This window comes from Arvicanthis niloticus, chromosome 24 (assembly GCF_011762505.2).
Source record: "Arvicanthis niloticus isolate mArvNil1 chromosome 24, mArvNil1.pat.X, whole genome shotgun sequence".
Taxonomy (NCBI): Eukaryota; Metazoa; Chordata; class Mammalia; order Rodentia; family Muridae; genus Arvicanthis; species Arvicanthis niloticus.
The window spans coordinates 31461608-31476907 of record NC_133432.1 but is presented as its reverse complement, the minus strand read 5'-3'; the positions used below and the strand labels follow the sequence as shown (position 1 = coordinate 31476907).

The 15300-nt window shown below is 51.1% G+C and overlaps 1 protein-coding gene across 17 annotated transcripts in view; it reads left to right on the top strand.

The window, feature by feature from the left end:
- The first annotated feature begins 536 nt into the window (after positions 1 to 536).
- The window catches only part of Iqce (IQ motif containing E), a 50853-nt gene continuing 36089 nt past the window's right edge, over positions 537 to 15300 (top strand). For 7 of the 17 annotated variants that reach the window (XR_013107139.1, XR_013107138.1, XR_013107142.1 and 4 more), the window contains exons 1-9: positions 538 to 691; positions 2628 to 2675; positions 5172 to 5217; positions 8042 to 8170; positions 8672 to 8806; positions 9963 to 10033; positions 12481 to 12594; positions 12701 to 12751; positions 14504 to 14574. Coding sequence is in view for 8 of the 17 variants with exons in the window: in XM_076923528.1 (XP_076779643.1) it covers positions 656 to 691; positions 2628 to 2675; positions 5172 to 5217; positions 8042 to 8170; positions 8672 to 8806; positions 9963 to 10033; positions 12481 to 12594; positions 12701 to 12751; positions 14504 to 14574 (701 nt within the window). In the remaining 9 variants the exon portion in view is untranslated. The other 10 variants (XM_076923534.1, XM_076923529.1, XM_076923532.1 and 7 more) reach the window with 5 other exon arrangements.

Below are 15300 nucleotides of genomic sequence, written 5' to 3'. Positions count from 1 at the left end.
ATCAGCTGAGGGTTTAAAGCAGTTGGTGCTGGCCCATGGGCAGTCTCATCCTCAAGGCTCCAGGCCCCAGGTCTAACAATTAAGAGGCACCTTGGCTTCTTTAGAACACCTCAGTTTCTTTAGAGGAAAAACAAACGTGTAAATAGACTGATGTCCTCAATCTCAAATCTTGCCTATCATTAAGGATGGTGCCTTAGGCTGTGTCCTCTGCTTCCACTCAGCATGGCGACCGTCGGAACCTTTACCCACGGGACTACATAGTTGCAGCCACTGTTGGTGGAAATCCAACTCCGGCTACTGAAGTTGGATCTAAGAGCATGGCTCCGAGGTAGAAAGTTAGCCTTGCCTGCAGGAGGCCAAAAATTCAATTCCAGCACACCTGAGAAACCAAAAATAACTAAACAAAAAACCCAAAATAAAACAAGCAAACAAGAGACAAGGTGCGATTGCACAGTACAACCCCGTGAGAGCGCTTGGTTGGCCCCTCGCTCGCGCACACTCTGCGCGTGCACAGGATTCGTCGGGCTCCGGAGGAGGGATCACATCCGGGGCCCTGTGGCCGCGGCACGGTTGCCATGGTACCAGGGCGGCTGGCAGGCCTCCCAAGCTGAGGGCCGAGCTCGCAGGATTGGGGAGGCCGCGCAGCGCTGCCGCTATGAGCCTGGGCACCACAGATCTGGCCTCGGAGACGGTAAGGAGACCTGGGGCGGAGGGAGGAAGGGCGCACGGTGGCAGCCAGCTCCGGCAGGCCGATTGTTACCGCACAAGAGCCAGCTCCGGGCGTCGGCCGCCACCGTGCCCGCGCCCCAGCAGCCTCTAGCTCCCGCCTGCGCTCGCGGAAGCCACTACTTCCAGGAAGCCCCCGGGACTGCGCCCTCCCGCACGCGCTGCGGGTCTGAGGCCAAGGCCGACCGGCGATAAGCTCATCTCGTAAGTGTTGCGGTAGGCTGCCGTCCGGCGACGCCCCGGAGCGATCCCGAGCCAGGGGGAAGGCCTGCCCCCACTGTCCCCCATGCTAGTCCTGCACGGGTCCGAGAGGCATCTCTGGAAGAGGCGTGCCTCTCTCGCTCTCCGAGTGCGTGTCGGTACCAAGTGAACTTTGTGCTTTCCGGGGGAGGGCAGGAGGAGCGGTGGTTATAGGACAAGACAATAGGCTGATGTCCCCAATCTCAGAGAGAAGTAGGGAGCAGTTTGGAACAGGTTTAGAGCCACCGGGAACATCAAATGTAAAGGCCGCAAGGACGGAGAAAGTAGCACGCCGGAAAGCAAACTCTTGGGGTTGAGATTTAGAAGGGTACTGAGGGAGGTAGGCAGGGACCTGGCCAGGGTGAAATATGGTTTTCAAGGGTGCAAGGGACACCCATGGAAGGTTCCACAATAGACTGAGGGACTGAGCTTTTGGTCAGCGGATAGCAGCTGGAATTTCCTATTTGTCTCTGCACGAGAAACTTTCCAAGATCTGCCTGGTTTCGGAGCTCACTCTCTCAACACCGCCTTCAGTAACTGCCCTCATCTCTGTTTTCTGGGTGCTACTGGGGACTTAAACACTCATGTCAGGCTAACGGGATGTTAGTAAACTAATAAACTAATAAATTAATTAATGGGCTCAGTGGATAAAATGCTTGCCTGCACTTCCGAAAGCCTCATCAAAGCCATGTGGGGATGGCCTGTAATCCTAACGCTCAGGAACTGAAGGCAGGGCAAGCTGGCTAGCCACACTCATGAGCTCTGGGTTTAGCAAGAGAGCCTAGGTCAAAGTGGAAAGGTCTGAAGGAAGACACAGTCTGTTTCAGACCTCCACAAGCATGCACACACAGGCACACATACACAAATGAGCAGCCAGATAGAGCCCCGGAGTTCTGTTCCCAGCACTGTTCACTGTTCACAATTGCCTGGAAGGCCACCTCCAGGGGATCCTGCACCCTCTTACAGCACCCACCAGGCAGCTGCATACATGTGCACATGTACAGGTACACACAAATAAAGTTTACATGTCTTTAAATAGAAAGCATGAGATTGAAAGGTATATATGCAGAACTGCTCTGCCCGGAGATGGGCAGAGACTCAGCATCCTTTGAATAGAAGCAGAGTAACTCGGGATGCTGAAACAGTGAAAACCGGCTTGCTTCTTCTGACTTGAAAACTCTTACCAAAGGCAGGCACACAGTTGACCTGAGAACCCACCGTACTTCTGTGGGTATGGACTCCCCCAGCCACGCAGAACCTGTTCATTCACCCCGACTCCAACCTCCCTCCTCTTCCTGTGTGTGTGTTTGTGAATGAGGCCGGAGGAGTGTCACGCCCCCCTTTTGTTGAGGGGGTAGCCTAGAACCCTTTAAGTAGGCTTAGGCTAGCTGGTCAGGGAGCCCTAGAGATTCACCTGTGTTTCCCCGCCAGCACTGGATCTGGATGGAATCCAGGTCCTCTTGCTGACTGGAAACCCCCTTGCTCCCACATCCTCCTCTCTGACTATCAGGGCACACCGTTGCTGCAGGATGGAGATGCCCCAAGTTTTCCTCGTGCCTGTCCACTGGGGTGTGTTGCAGCAGCTCGGACAGGCAGTGTGCTACTAGGACTGACACACCTGAGCAGCTGCCTCCCAGTGACCTTGTGTGCATTTCTTCCAGGGAGATGACAGTCTGTCTGCTATTACCTTTGATTCTGACGTTGAGTCGGTGAGTACAGGCAGGGGTGGTAGTCCCCACGTCAGTGTCCTTGGATGTTGTGTGTAAAGCAGTGTCTCCCAGACGCCACTAGACCCAGAGCACGGGTGTCCGGAGCTGCTTCTGGTGTCGAAGTTTCAGCCTGTTAGCTGAATCTAAATAATTGAGATTATCACTTTAAGACTTTGTTTGCTTATTTATTTGTTTATTTATTGATTAGAAATCAGTTTCAAGGGCTGGGGATGCAGCTTTCTTGGTAGAATACTTACCTAGGAGGTGTGAAGTCCTGGGTTGCACTTCTGACGCTGCGCTGTGTAAACTGGGAACTGTGTCCCATGCCTGTAATCCTAGCGTTTGAGAGGCAGAGGCATGGGGACCAGTTTAAGGTTATCTTCTGCTTGTGTTCAGGACTAGCCCTGGGCTACATAAGACCCTGTCTCATACAATAGTGGCAGCAACAACAAATGAATATCACTTTAAAGCTAGTTTTAGAAATTAATTGTGAAGGTCTAGAGAGATGGCTCTTTGACACTTGGTGCTCTTGCAAAGTACACAGATGAAATGCCCTGTGTCCACATAGCTGCTCACATTGAATCCCCAGAGTGTCGGGAACTAGGGTGCACTGTTGAGCCATGTCCTATTCCCTCCCTGGGGGATTCTAGGCAGGTGCTCTACCACTGAGCCAAGCCCCCAGCCCCTCACTGGGGGATTCTAGGCAGGGGTTCTACCACTGAGCCACACCCCAGCCCCTCACTGGGGGATTCTAGGCAGGGGCTCTACCACTGAGCCACACTCCAGCCCCTCACTGGGGGATTCTAGTCAGGGGCTCTACCACTGAGCCACACCCCAGCCCCTCACTGGGGGATTCTAGGCAGGGGCTCTACCACTGAGCCACGCCCCAGCCCCTCACTGGGGGATTCTAGTCAGGGGCTCTACCACTGAGCCACACCCCAGCCCCTCACTGTAGGATTCTAGGCAGGGGCTCTACCACTGAGCCAGGCCCCCAGCCCCTCACTGGGGGATTCTAGGCAGGCTCTCTACATTGGAAAAACACTTCCAGTGCCCCCTGGGAATTAGCCAGCATCTCAGGTTCTCTGTAACTTGTCCTGAGTGGCAAAGGGAAGTGAGCTCAATGCTCGCTTGGATAGCCCAGGAAGTTACTTGATTCCATCTGTACATGAGCTCTGAAGGGACCCAACACGAGACGCCTCAGTTGCCCTTAGGAGACCTCACATCCCCACAGTCCCCAAGGAGGGGTTGCTGCTATTGTATGACAAAACTTTTCCTGGGGAGACGAAACAACTCACCCCAGATTGGGATCCCACTATAGACCAAAGTGCAGCTCGGTGAAGAAGTTGCTCAGAGGAGTATTGGCGAGGGGGTTACTTAAGGACCAATGACTCAAAGACAGCTGCATGACCAAGGCATACCCAGGCATGGGTGACAGTTCACAAAACTGGGAGCCTGGTCAGTTTGAGGGACTTCCTGGGGCTATTAAGTTGTTTACCTTCATGCTTAAGGACCAACCCTGCAGGACTGAATCTTTCAATCTGGAAGGAAACTGTTTTGTGACAAGTGTCCCACAGCCAGGGCCATGAGATGCGATCCTAACACCACGGGCTGGGGAAGGAGCCACCTAACAAGCCCAAACAGAGTCCAAATCTCTCTGGGGCATAGAGGACAGTGTTTCTACCAGAGGGGAGCAAGGACCTGCCACATGCTGCAGCCCTCACACGCAGCCTTTTGCTAAGCACTTGGAAAGGCAGGTCATGGCTCATCCTAGAAGCTGCAGGACCACGTTCCCACTGGACTGCATGGGCGTCTGTTTGCTATGGAGACGGTTTTTCATACAGGGTCCTCTTCCTTAGTGGGGATCTGCCATGGACTTTCTTACAAGTGGTTCATCTTTGTGCATCTACTGTGAGCCCACAGGTGCTCACTTGTAACCAGAGCAAGCACAGGACATATGGTAGACCTTTCCCTTTTTTTTTTTTTTTGGTCTTTCTTTTTTCTTTTCTTTTTTTTTTTTGGTTTTTCGAGACAGGGTTTCTCTGTGTAGTCCTGGCTGTCCTGGCTGTCCTGGAACTCACTCTGTAGTCTGTTCAGGCTGGCCTTGAACTCAGAAATCCACCTGCCTCTGCCTCCCGAGTGCTGGGATTAAAGGCATGTGCCACCACCGCCCGGCTTTTTTGATCTTTCAAGAAGAGGTTTCTCTGTGTAGCCTGGGCTGTCCTGGAAAACCCTCTGTAGACTAAGCTAGCCTTGAACTCAGAGATCTGCCTGCCTGTGCCTCCTGAGTGCTCACAACCAGGGAGAGTGATCTTCCTGACTCCCAGCACGAGAAGCCTCAGCTGCCTACCATGTATTGGATCTACACTTTGGCGTGCCTCAGACTTCTGCGAGGTCTCCTGGCCAGGGTCTCTTGATCTTTGACCTCTTGAGTATGGTGAGGTTTTCCAACAGCTCTTAGGAATTCTGATATGCTTCATTGCTTCTTCTTTCTTTCAGAAAACAAAAAGAAAAAATTTCCACAAACCTCCTTCTACATCACCAAGTAAGTATGACTGGAGGGATTCTCTATTCCCTTATCCCCACGTCAACTCTGCGGTATGTAACAGGAATGGCCCTTCCCCTGTGTCCTGGAGAAAGTGAAAGATGTTGCTTTTTGGATGCAGTTGGAAGAGGTGGCTCAGTGGCTCAGGATTACGTTTCATTTTTTGGGACTGCTGTCCCAGAGCACTATCCAGGACACCACCCCACTGAGCTTCCCATAAGCGGGATTGCAGACATGTGTCACCATGCCTGGCTTCTGTATGGGCTTGAGCAAACTCAGGTCTTTGTCCTGGTGAGACAAGAACTTTCCTGACTGAGCCCTCACCCAGGCCCCGTATGGGCTTGAGCAAACTCAGGTCTTTGTCCTGGTGAGACAAGAACTTTCCTGACTGAGCCCTCACCCAGGCCCCGTAAAAGGATGCTTCTGAACTGGGATTTGCTCTTCCAGCAGCACGTAGGCCCTTGCTGGGGAGGGGTGTATATCCCCAGATGGAGCAGATGGGCGTGTGCCTTTCATTCCCATAGGATCTGAGTTCATTCTGCTACGGAGGCCCTTCTCTTCCTTCTCCTCAGAAGGACGAAGACTGCTTTCGGTCTCTAGCTGTGACTGAAGGAGACAGCATTTATTTATCAGGGCAACAGCACTTAAATAGAGTTGGTTCCAGTACCTGCAAGGCTGTCTGGTGTTGTCTGTCAGTGTCACAGCGCTCTAGGGCCCGGTGGCTCATGTGTCAGCCTGTATAGGAGTCTCTGTGACAAATGTGAAGTCCTACACTTGTTGCCCCCAAACCTATAGGGACCTGACCTGTTCCTGAGTGTGCACACGTGAGTGTGTCTGCATGCATGTGTGTGCATGTGTGTGCATGTGATCTTTTTGTTGTTGTTTTTTGTTTGTTTTTTGAGACAGGGTTTCTCTGTGTAGCCCTGGCTGTCCTGGAACTCACTCTGTAGACCAGGCTGGCCTCGAACTCAGAAATTCACCTGCCTCTGCCTCCCAAGTGCTGCGATTAAAGGCGTGTGCCACCACTGCCCGGCCCCATGTGATCTCTTTTTTGTTGTTGTTGTTGTTGAGACAGTCTCATAGCCCAGGCTGTGGTTGACTGAACTCCTGATCTTCCCGCCTTAGCCAGACCCTTAGCAGGGCTGATAGTATTCCTTTAAATATGGGGAAATGTTACAATGTTAAATGAATACCTTTATCTTTTTCATGAATTTGTCCTTTCTTACATAATTAAAGATGTGAAAGTCTCAATAAAAAGTTTCAGGCACTGGAGAGATGTCTCAGAAGGCAAGATTTCTGCCTGCTCTCCCAGAGGACCAGATTCTGTTCCTATCACCACAGGAAAGCTCACAACTGTCTCTAACCCCATTTCCAGGGGGATTCATCACCCTCACACAAATATACATACAAGCATAACACCAATGCACATAAAATAAAGTAATAAATTATATAAAAATTTTAAAGATATAATTTTAGAACATTTCCTTCATTATAACAAATGCCCTAGGAATTTTATTTCTCATTTCTTCTCTATAAAGATTAAAATGTTGAGCTGAAGAGATGCCTCAGCCAGACTCACGACCGAATATAATGCTATAATATTTTTATATTTTTTAAAGTTTATTTTGGTTTTTCAAGACGGGGTTCTCAGTGTAGCCCTGGCTACTCACTTCTGTAGAGCAGGCTGGCCTCGCACACACAGAAATCCGCCTGCCTCTGCCTCCCAAGTGCTGGGATTAAAGGCATGTGCCACCACTGCCTGGTGAAACTCAGTTCTTAAGGAGTAAAACCGTGTACCCACTATAGTCAGGGCTATACAAAAATCATGTTTCTGAGGAAAGTTTAACTGGACATTACGTGTCATAGCATGGCAAAATTACATCTTCAGTACAAATTTTTCAGATTTTCAAATTTCCCTTTCTTCTAAAACAAAACAAAACAATGCTTTACACTTACTTACTTGGATGTAAAACCAGGTATAATGACTTAACATCTATAGTTTTGGCTAAATACACTAGGCTAGACCACAGATACCACTCAGTGGTAGTGCACCTGCCTAGAATCCTTCAATGAGGAGCTGGGTTGTAGCTCAGTGGTAGAGCCCTTGCCTAGAATCCCCCAGTGAAGGGCTGGGGCGTGGCTCAGTGGTAGAGCCCCTGCCTAGAATCCCCCAGTGAAGGGCTGGGGCGTGGCTCAGTGGTAGAGCCCCTGCCTAGAATCCCCCAGTGAAGGGCTGGGGCATGGCTCAGTGGTAGAGCCCCTGCCTAGAATCCCCCAGTGAGGGGCTGGGGATGTAGTTTATTGTTTGACATATATAAGGCCTTTGGTTCCATCCCTGATTTTAATAAAAGAACTGTTTCAAGACGTTTAGAAAAGGAAATCTCCTGAAGCGGTGGATAGAGAACCCAGTGATTAAAAGTAGTTGCTGGTATTCCTTAGAATACTGGTTCCCTGAAAGGTAGCTCCAACTCCAGGGGAGCTGATGCCTCTGCCACTGGCTGTGGCTACCTACACTCACCCACACACAGACACACACACCTACACACAATTTAAAATAACATCTTAAAAACACACACAAAAATAGAGGTTGTCTTAAGCTCTGGGGTTTCTAGCCTAGCCTGTGCTAGCAATATATAGTAAGACCTCATCTCTAAGTAAGCCAGTCAGTAAGTAAAAGTATTGACCTTCTCCATGTTTGCCAGAGTGTGTGCCTCCCGGGTGCACACACCCCTGCAGTGTTGCATTTGACTGATCTTTGTCTTTATATAGGGAGGGTACTGAGTACAGCAATTCCACAGCTCTAAACCTTACGTTGCCTTCCTAGAGTCGCCTTACTACTCCAAGCCCAAAAAAGTGACCTCCTGGCGATCTCTGAAGACAGCAGGGAGCATGCCTCTGAGTAGCAGAATGTCCTTGACCCCACAGAAGCTGTGGCTGGGAACCTCGAAACAAGGTATGTGGCTCTCCTGTGGAGGAGGGTGCTTTGGCTTGAGACACAGTACGGGAAACGATTTGAGATGGCAGGTCTGACGCAGCTGGTTTCAGTTAGCTTGCCTGTGATCCTCTCAAAGACATTGAACGTGTCATTGGTGGGCGTGGCTTTCCCAGCCCCACCCTAGGGTTATCTAAGTGCCACCCTGTGCCAGAGGTGTGATGGAGCCAGTTGCTACCAGCTCGCAGGAGACAACTATTAATGTTTCCGTGAGCTGATCTTGGTCACACTAGAAACCTGAAGTGGGAATGTTTACACCAGGGAAATGGGCACACAGGGCTCCCTGAGTGACCTCTGACGTGCTTGTCAGGCATTTAGCAGTGCACTCCTATCCCACCACTCCCACCCCCAACCCCACCCAGTCTGCTGGCATCCTTAAAGCCCTGAAGCTTGCTGAGGGGCAGAACTTGCCAGACTGTATACTTGTACCTGTCCTGTTAAACCCATGCACATTCAAACCAGGAAGTGTGGCCCAACCCCCGAGCTCCACGCTTACCTCGGAGCACGCGTGGACCCACCCCCCCAGCTGCACTCCCGACTACTTGACCGAGGCCGTGAGAGTGAAGAGGGCAGACCTCAGGCGTTCCGGCAGCCATGGTGAGCATGCTCCCGGGGAGAAGGCCAGGAGAGCAGAAAGGAAAGCCTCTAGCAATTGAGGGGTGAGATTTTTTTTTTTTTTTTTTTGGCTTTATGCACAAGATCCGTCATTAGGACATTCTAGAATGTTCTGAGAGACAGTGATTCATGAAAAGTATCTCATAGACAAGCCATTGTGTCATATGCCCTCCCATTAAATAGAATCTTCATCTAAAATTCCATATGTGTGGGTAGGCTGTGCCTGTGCCGTGGGACGCATGTGGAGGTCAGAAGACAACTTGAGATGTCACCTCCCTCCTACCACCTTGTGGGTCCTTGGGATTGAAGTCAGGCTCTTCAGGCTTGCTGACAGGAGTTTCTACCTGCCAAACCGCCTCGCTGGGTCTTTGTCTGTTCTTTCTATGTTCCATACTACTCTTTGCCCATGGGGTCTGTTGGCATCTCTGGGCCTTAGCAAAGACACATGGTGACAGCCAGCTCAATGTCCCTCCATGACCCTGAGAATTAAATATACATTAGGGTTATGATTTAGGCCTATTTGGTTATTTTGGACTTATAACCTGTTAAGTGTCATTAAAACCTCTGTAAGTGGAGAGGTGGCTTAGCGGGTAAGAGCGTTTGCCATGCAAACAAAGACCTGAGTTCAGATCTCAGCATTCATGCAGAAAGCCAGATGTGATCCCAGTACCCCAGTACTGTGGTAGGCAGACAGGAAGATCACCAGGGCTTACTGCCTGCCAGCCTGGCTTTAGGTTCAGTGAGAGACCTGGTCTCAAGGGAATAAGGCAGAGAAAGTAGGATTCCCAATGTCCCCTTTTGGCCTCTGCATGAACACAGCTCACAACACACATATGTGTGCGTACATGTTTGCACACACACAGACACACACACACACACACACGCACACACACACACATACACTTGCACACCCTCAGTAAACCAGGATGAAGAGCACCCCCTCGTCTCCCCAGCACTCAGAAGGCCGGAGCATCTTGGACTCCAGGTGATCGGGCTACAGATTGAGATTCATCTATCTTAGAGAACAAGCAAGCAAATAAGTACAGTTTTATTAACTCACAGGTTTCCCTTCAGGCATAATCAGGGGTCCTTTCTACTGTCCCACGATGTCCTAAGAGGCATGCGTATCTCCCTCCAGGTCACGTCTCTGGGACTTCCGTCTACAGAGAGAAAGAGGACATGTACGATGAGATCATCGAGTTGAAGAAGGTAGGGTCTGTCTGCTCTGCTCCTTTCTGATTGGCAGTGATTGCCTTTCTCTAACGTGACCAAAAGTTGGTGTTATGCTGGGAATTGTCAGGCCCCTGGACTCCATGCCCTGGTACCGTACTGTAGGAGCTGGCCACCCCAGCTGAAGGGAAATCCTGGTCAGCTACAAAAGAGGCAGTAGACTTGCCAGACATGGTGGTACACGCCCATCATCCCAGCACTGAGGAGAGAGAGGCAGGGGAACAGAGTATAAAGCCCACTGGGGAACATAGTAAATTTATGGATAGCCAGGGCAGCGTGAGACCCTGTGTCCAAAATGCAAACAAGCCAGCTTCACAATAGTGAAGGACCCACTGAAGAAGACTGCAGCCAAGTCCATGGCCTTTGGAGGCAGTGTAGAGGGGTTCCCACTCAGCCTGAGACTACTCAGCAGATGCAGAGAGCCCCCAGCAACAAATCACTGTTACAGGTGGTACCTGGGAGCCATATTTTGGGGAGCTTAGAAAAGGCCTCTAGGAAAATGACCCTGACTATTCAAACTCATCATTGTAAGTTTTTGGGAGATCTGCCTGAGGGGACTGAAGACACAGTAGTAGACAGTTTTCTAGAATGTGTATGGCCCAGTGTTCCATCATAGAATAGCAGAGTGCTGCATGGAATCAATCCCCCAGTGAGGAGCTGGCATGTGGCTCAGTGGTAGAGCCCCTGCCTAGAATCCCCCAGTGAGGGGCTGGGGTGTGGCTCAGTGGTAGAGCCCCTGCCTAGAATCCCCCAGTGAGGGGCTGGGGTGTGGCTCAGTGGTAGAGCCCCTGCCTAGAATCCCCCAGTGAGGGGCTGGGGTGTGGCTCAGTGGTAGAGCCCCTGCCTAGAATCCCCCAGTGAGGGGCTGGGGTGTGGCTCAGTGGTAGATCCCCTGCCTAGAGTCTCCCAGTGAGGGGCTGGGGTGTGGCTCAGTAATAGCATGCCAACTGAATACACAAAAAGCTCTAGGTTCAATTGCAGAATTGCAAAACAATTACGTAAGAGTTGACTATGGAATCTGTTTCCCCTTGGCCTACCAACACTTGGGAAAAAAAAAACCATCCACAGGTGGATGTTGGGTGTGTCTCTGCCCAGTCACAGCAGAAGACTGGCCTGCCTGCCTGCCTGCCTGCCTGCCTGCCTGCCTGCCTTCCTTCTTTCCTTCCTTCCTTCCTTCCTTCCGTCCTTCCTTCCTTCCTCCCTCCCTCCGTCCCGCCCTCCCTCCCTCCCTCTGTCCCTCCCTTCCTCCCTCCCTCCCTTATTTATGTATTTATTTATTTTATATTTTTTAATTTGTTTGTTTATTTATTTATATCAGTACACTGTAGCTGTCTTCAGACACACCCGAAAAGGGCATCAGATCCCATTACAGATGGTTGTGAGCCACCATGTGGTTGCTGGGAATTGACCTCAGGACCTCTGGAAGAGCAGTCAGTGCTCTTAGCTGCTGAGCCATCTCTCCAGCCATAATTTATTTTTTAATGATGAGTTTGTATGTGTGCACTTGCCTGTGTGCCTGGAGAGATCAGAAGAGGATCCACTGGAACTGGAGTGACGGGCAGTCTTAAGTCTCCCACTGGGGGTGCTGGGGACCCAGCTCAGGTCCTCCGGAGAGCAAAATGTGCTCTTAACTGCTAAGTGTCTCTTCAGCCCTCTGGCAAGTATCTCTAAGGAGCATCAGTCTGTGTCATGTAGTATAATGGATGGAAGCCCCTGGAGTTTCCAGAGTTGACAACCTTAAAAGTGTTTGTCATCTGGTCACCATTGGCATTGTAACGGGCGAGGTCTCAGGTGCGTGGGCTTTTCCTGCACCCCCAGTGTTGAGATTAGCCTCTGTATCCCTCACTGCCAGACCTCCCCACTACATAATACTTGGGACTTTTTCGGGTTTTTTCCCACAGGTTTATTTATTTTATGCATATCAGTGTTTTGTTTGCATGTAATCTGTAGATCAGAAGAAGGCATCAGATCCCATAGAAGGTTGTAAGCCAGCATGTGGGTGCTGGGAATTGGACTTGGGATCTCTGGAAGAGCAGCCAGTGCTGTTAACCATGGAGCCATCTCTCCAGCCCACATGACACCTGGGGCTTTTTAAAACTTCTTTTAAAGTCAAGTGTGGCTGTAATTCCACCAGTTGGGAAGCTGAGGCAGGAAGATTGCTGCAAGACCTAGGCTGCCCTGGATTGCAGAGTAAGCCTCTAAAGAAAAGGGGCAGGGAGGGGAGAACTTCCACCACTTGGGGATTTACTATATGCAGTCTTTGCTTAGTTTTTTGTTTTGTTTTTACATTTATTTATTTTGTGTGTACATAAAGGTCAGAGGACAACTTGAGGGAGATGGTTCTCTCATTCCTATGTGTCTGTGTGTGTGTGCGCGCGCGCCTTTACCCACTGAGCCATCTCACGGACCCTCCTCCTCTCCTCTAGTCCTTACATATGCAGAAAAGTGATGTGGATCTGATGAGAACAAAACTTCGGCGCTTGGAAGAGGAGAACAGCAGAAAGGATCGGCAGATCGAACAGCTTCTGGATCCAGGTCGAGTAAGTCCCGGGCCCAGAGAAGCTTCCTGGGGCTGTGGGAAGCAAAGGGAGGAAGAGCCACCAGGGCTTTCCCAGGCTTACTGTCTCCTCTCCCGCCTTCCCACAGGGCCCCGACTTCGTGCGAACCTTGGCAGAGAAGAAGCCTGACACTGGCTGGGTGAGTAGAGCCTCCTGCTCCAAGGAGAGCCTTCATAGAACTGTGGGAAGGGGCATGGGCTCAGAACTTTCTAGACTGTTGTGCATAGAGCCATAGGGATTACACGATAGTATTTCAGGGGTCGGCAGGTTTAGTAGAGGCCAAAAAAAGGTAAACCAAATGTCAGGCAGTCCTAGAGAAGCCTGAGGACGAGAGTGTATGGACCGCTAGTTTCAATCTACAGAACAGGGCTAGGGAGGGAACACAACTTTAATAAATGAGTGAGTAAGCAGATAAATACATGCAGTCACTTGGGAGTTTAAGAACAGCCTCTACCTTAGCGTGGGCTGCATGAGACCCTGTCTCAGAATACCAAAACAAAACAACAATGACAAAACCCCTAACACACAAAAAGACAACCTCAGTGTACAACTTGGGGATCACATCCAAACCACAGTTTCTACTTTAAAATGAGGGTGAGGTGGGAGTATGGAATATGTCATTGCCATCCCATGAGTGGAGGAAGTGCAAGGAATTGGACAACAGGGTTAATGGGCTTGGTGGCATGGAGAGAAATGTAGCAAAGCCTTCAGACTAGAGGGGTACAGAAAGAATGCCTCAGAAGGGGAGACTTAGGGTACATCCGGCAGAGATATGCAGAATATCTGTGATGATCACTAAAGATTTTGCCTGTGCGTGCACAGGTGTGTGCTTGTGTGTGTCTGGGTGTGTGTGCGTGCACAGTGTGTGTGTATGCGTAGTGTGTGTATGAGTTTGCCTGTGCATGCTTGCATGTGTGTTTGCGTGTGTGATGCCAGCGTGCTCCAGTCTCCGCCTCCCTTGGGCTGAGATGATAGGCATTCAGTGACACCGCTGGGTCTTATGTGGGTGCCAGAGATCCAGATTGAGATTCCCATGTTTATGTACAAGCCCCTGAGCTGCTGAGCCGTCTCCCCAGCACCCCAGCCCCCTGCCCTCCATTTTAAAAGCAAGAAAGTGAGATGTATCCCAATCCAGCCCCTCCCTGCTACTCCTCGGCTGGCTCACACGAGGCAGGGATGGATGCTGGTTGTGGCTGACTTGCTGTCTCATCTCGCCAGCACTGTGTACTGCCAGGAAAAGACATTATTTTAAGTTACTCTGAGTAAAACCTTACACTACAAAGCAACAAGATTAGCAGAAATGGTGTAGACCAGATTTGGCAAGGCCCAGATAAAAGCAGGAGCACTCAAACCTACTCACCATGCTGGCAAGCCCTGCCCAGCGGGATCCACACAACCACATCTGCTCTGTCACACTGCTCTTGATAGACTCACTCTCCTGTCCACCCGACCAGGGATGATTATAAATCCACCCAGGTCAGCAATGTGCAAAGCCATTCAAAGTGATTCATATCAACCTCAAAAACGTTTCTGTTAGTTAAAAGGAAGCATTTTTATATTTATCTATTTCTTGGGAGGCGGCACTCACATCCCAGGGTGCACAGGCTTGTGGGAGTCAGTTCACTTCTTCCACCCTGTGCATTCCAGGAAGCTGCCGCCTGCCATCTTGCTCTCCTGGTCACGGGTTCAGCACTACTCAGTGAGGAACAGGTTGGGGCCCCTCAGTCATCACTGGCGTGTGCTAAGGAAGAAAGGAGGGTGTGTGTGTGTAAGAGTCCTGGCAGAGAAGCTCAGAGTCTGTAGGTCACCTAGGAGAGGATTCCCAAGTATCCTGAGGACCAGGAAGGCCGAGCGCTGAGCTGGTACTAAGGTGTTGGCCCTCTGCTGGCAGGTCATCACGGGCCTCAAGCAAAGGATCTTCAGGCTGGAGCAGCAGTGCAAGGAGAAGGACAACACTATCAAGTATGACCCGAGGGGGCTGCTCGGAGGTCTGATGGGCGCTGGGCTAGCATCTCATCTCCCATTTCCTCCATCTGCTATTGGCTTTGTTCTGCCTTCTTCCATATCACTGTTCCAACCTAAAACCATGAGAAATCTTCTTCCTCCCTCCCCTGTCTGTCATGGTTAGTGAAGTTGGGGGGAGGGTTGCAGGGGCAAGCAGTCTACCCCTAGTAGGGCTGTACCTCTTGAGCCACACCCCAGCCCCTCACTGGGGGATTCTAGGCAGAGGCTCTGCCACTGAACCACACCCCAGCCCCTCACTGGGGGATTCTAGGCAGGGGCTCTACCACTGAACCACACCCCAGTCCCTCACTGGGGGATTCTAGGCAGGGGCTCTGCCACTGAGCCACACCCCAGCCCCTCACTCGGGGATTCTAGGCAGGGGCTCTGCCACTGAGCCACACCCCATCCCCTCACTGGGGGATTCTAGGCAGGGGCTCTGCCACTGAGCCACACCCCAGCCCCTCACTGGGGGATTCTAGGCAGGGGCTCTGCCACTGAGCCACACCCTAGCCCCTCACTGGGGGATTCTAGGCAGGGGCTCTGCCACTGAGCCACACCCCATCCCCTCACTGGGGGATTCTAGGCAGGGGCTCTGCCACTGAGCCACACCCCAGCCCCTCACTGGGGGATTCTAGGCAGGGGCTCTGCCACTGAGCCACACCCTAGCCCCTCACTGGGGGATTC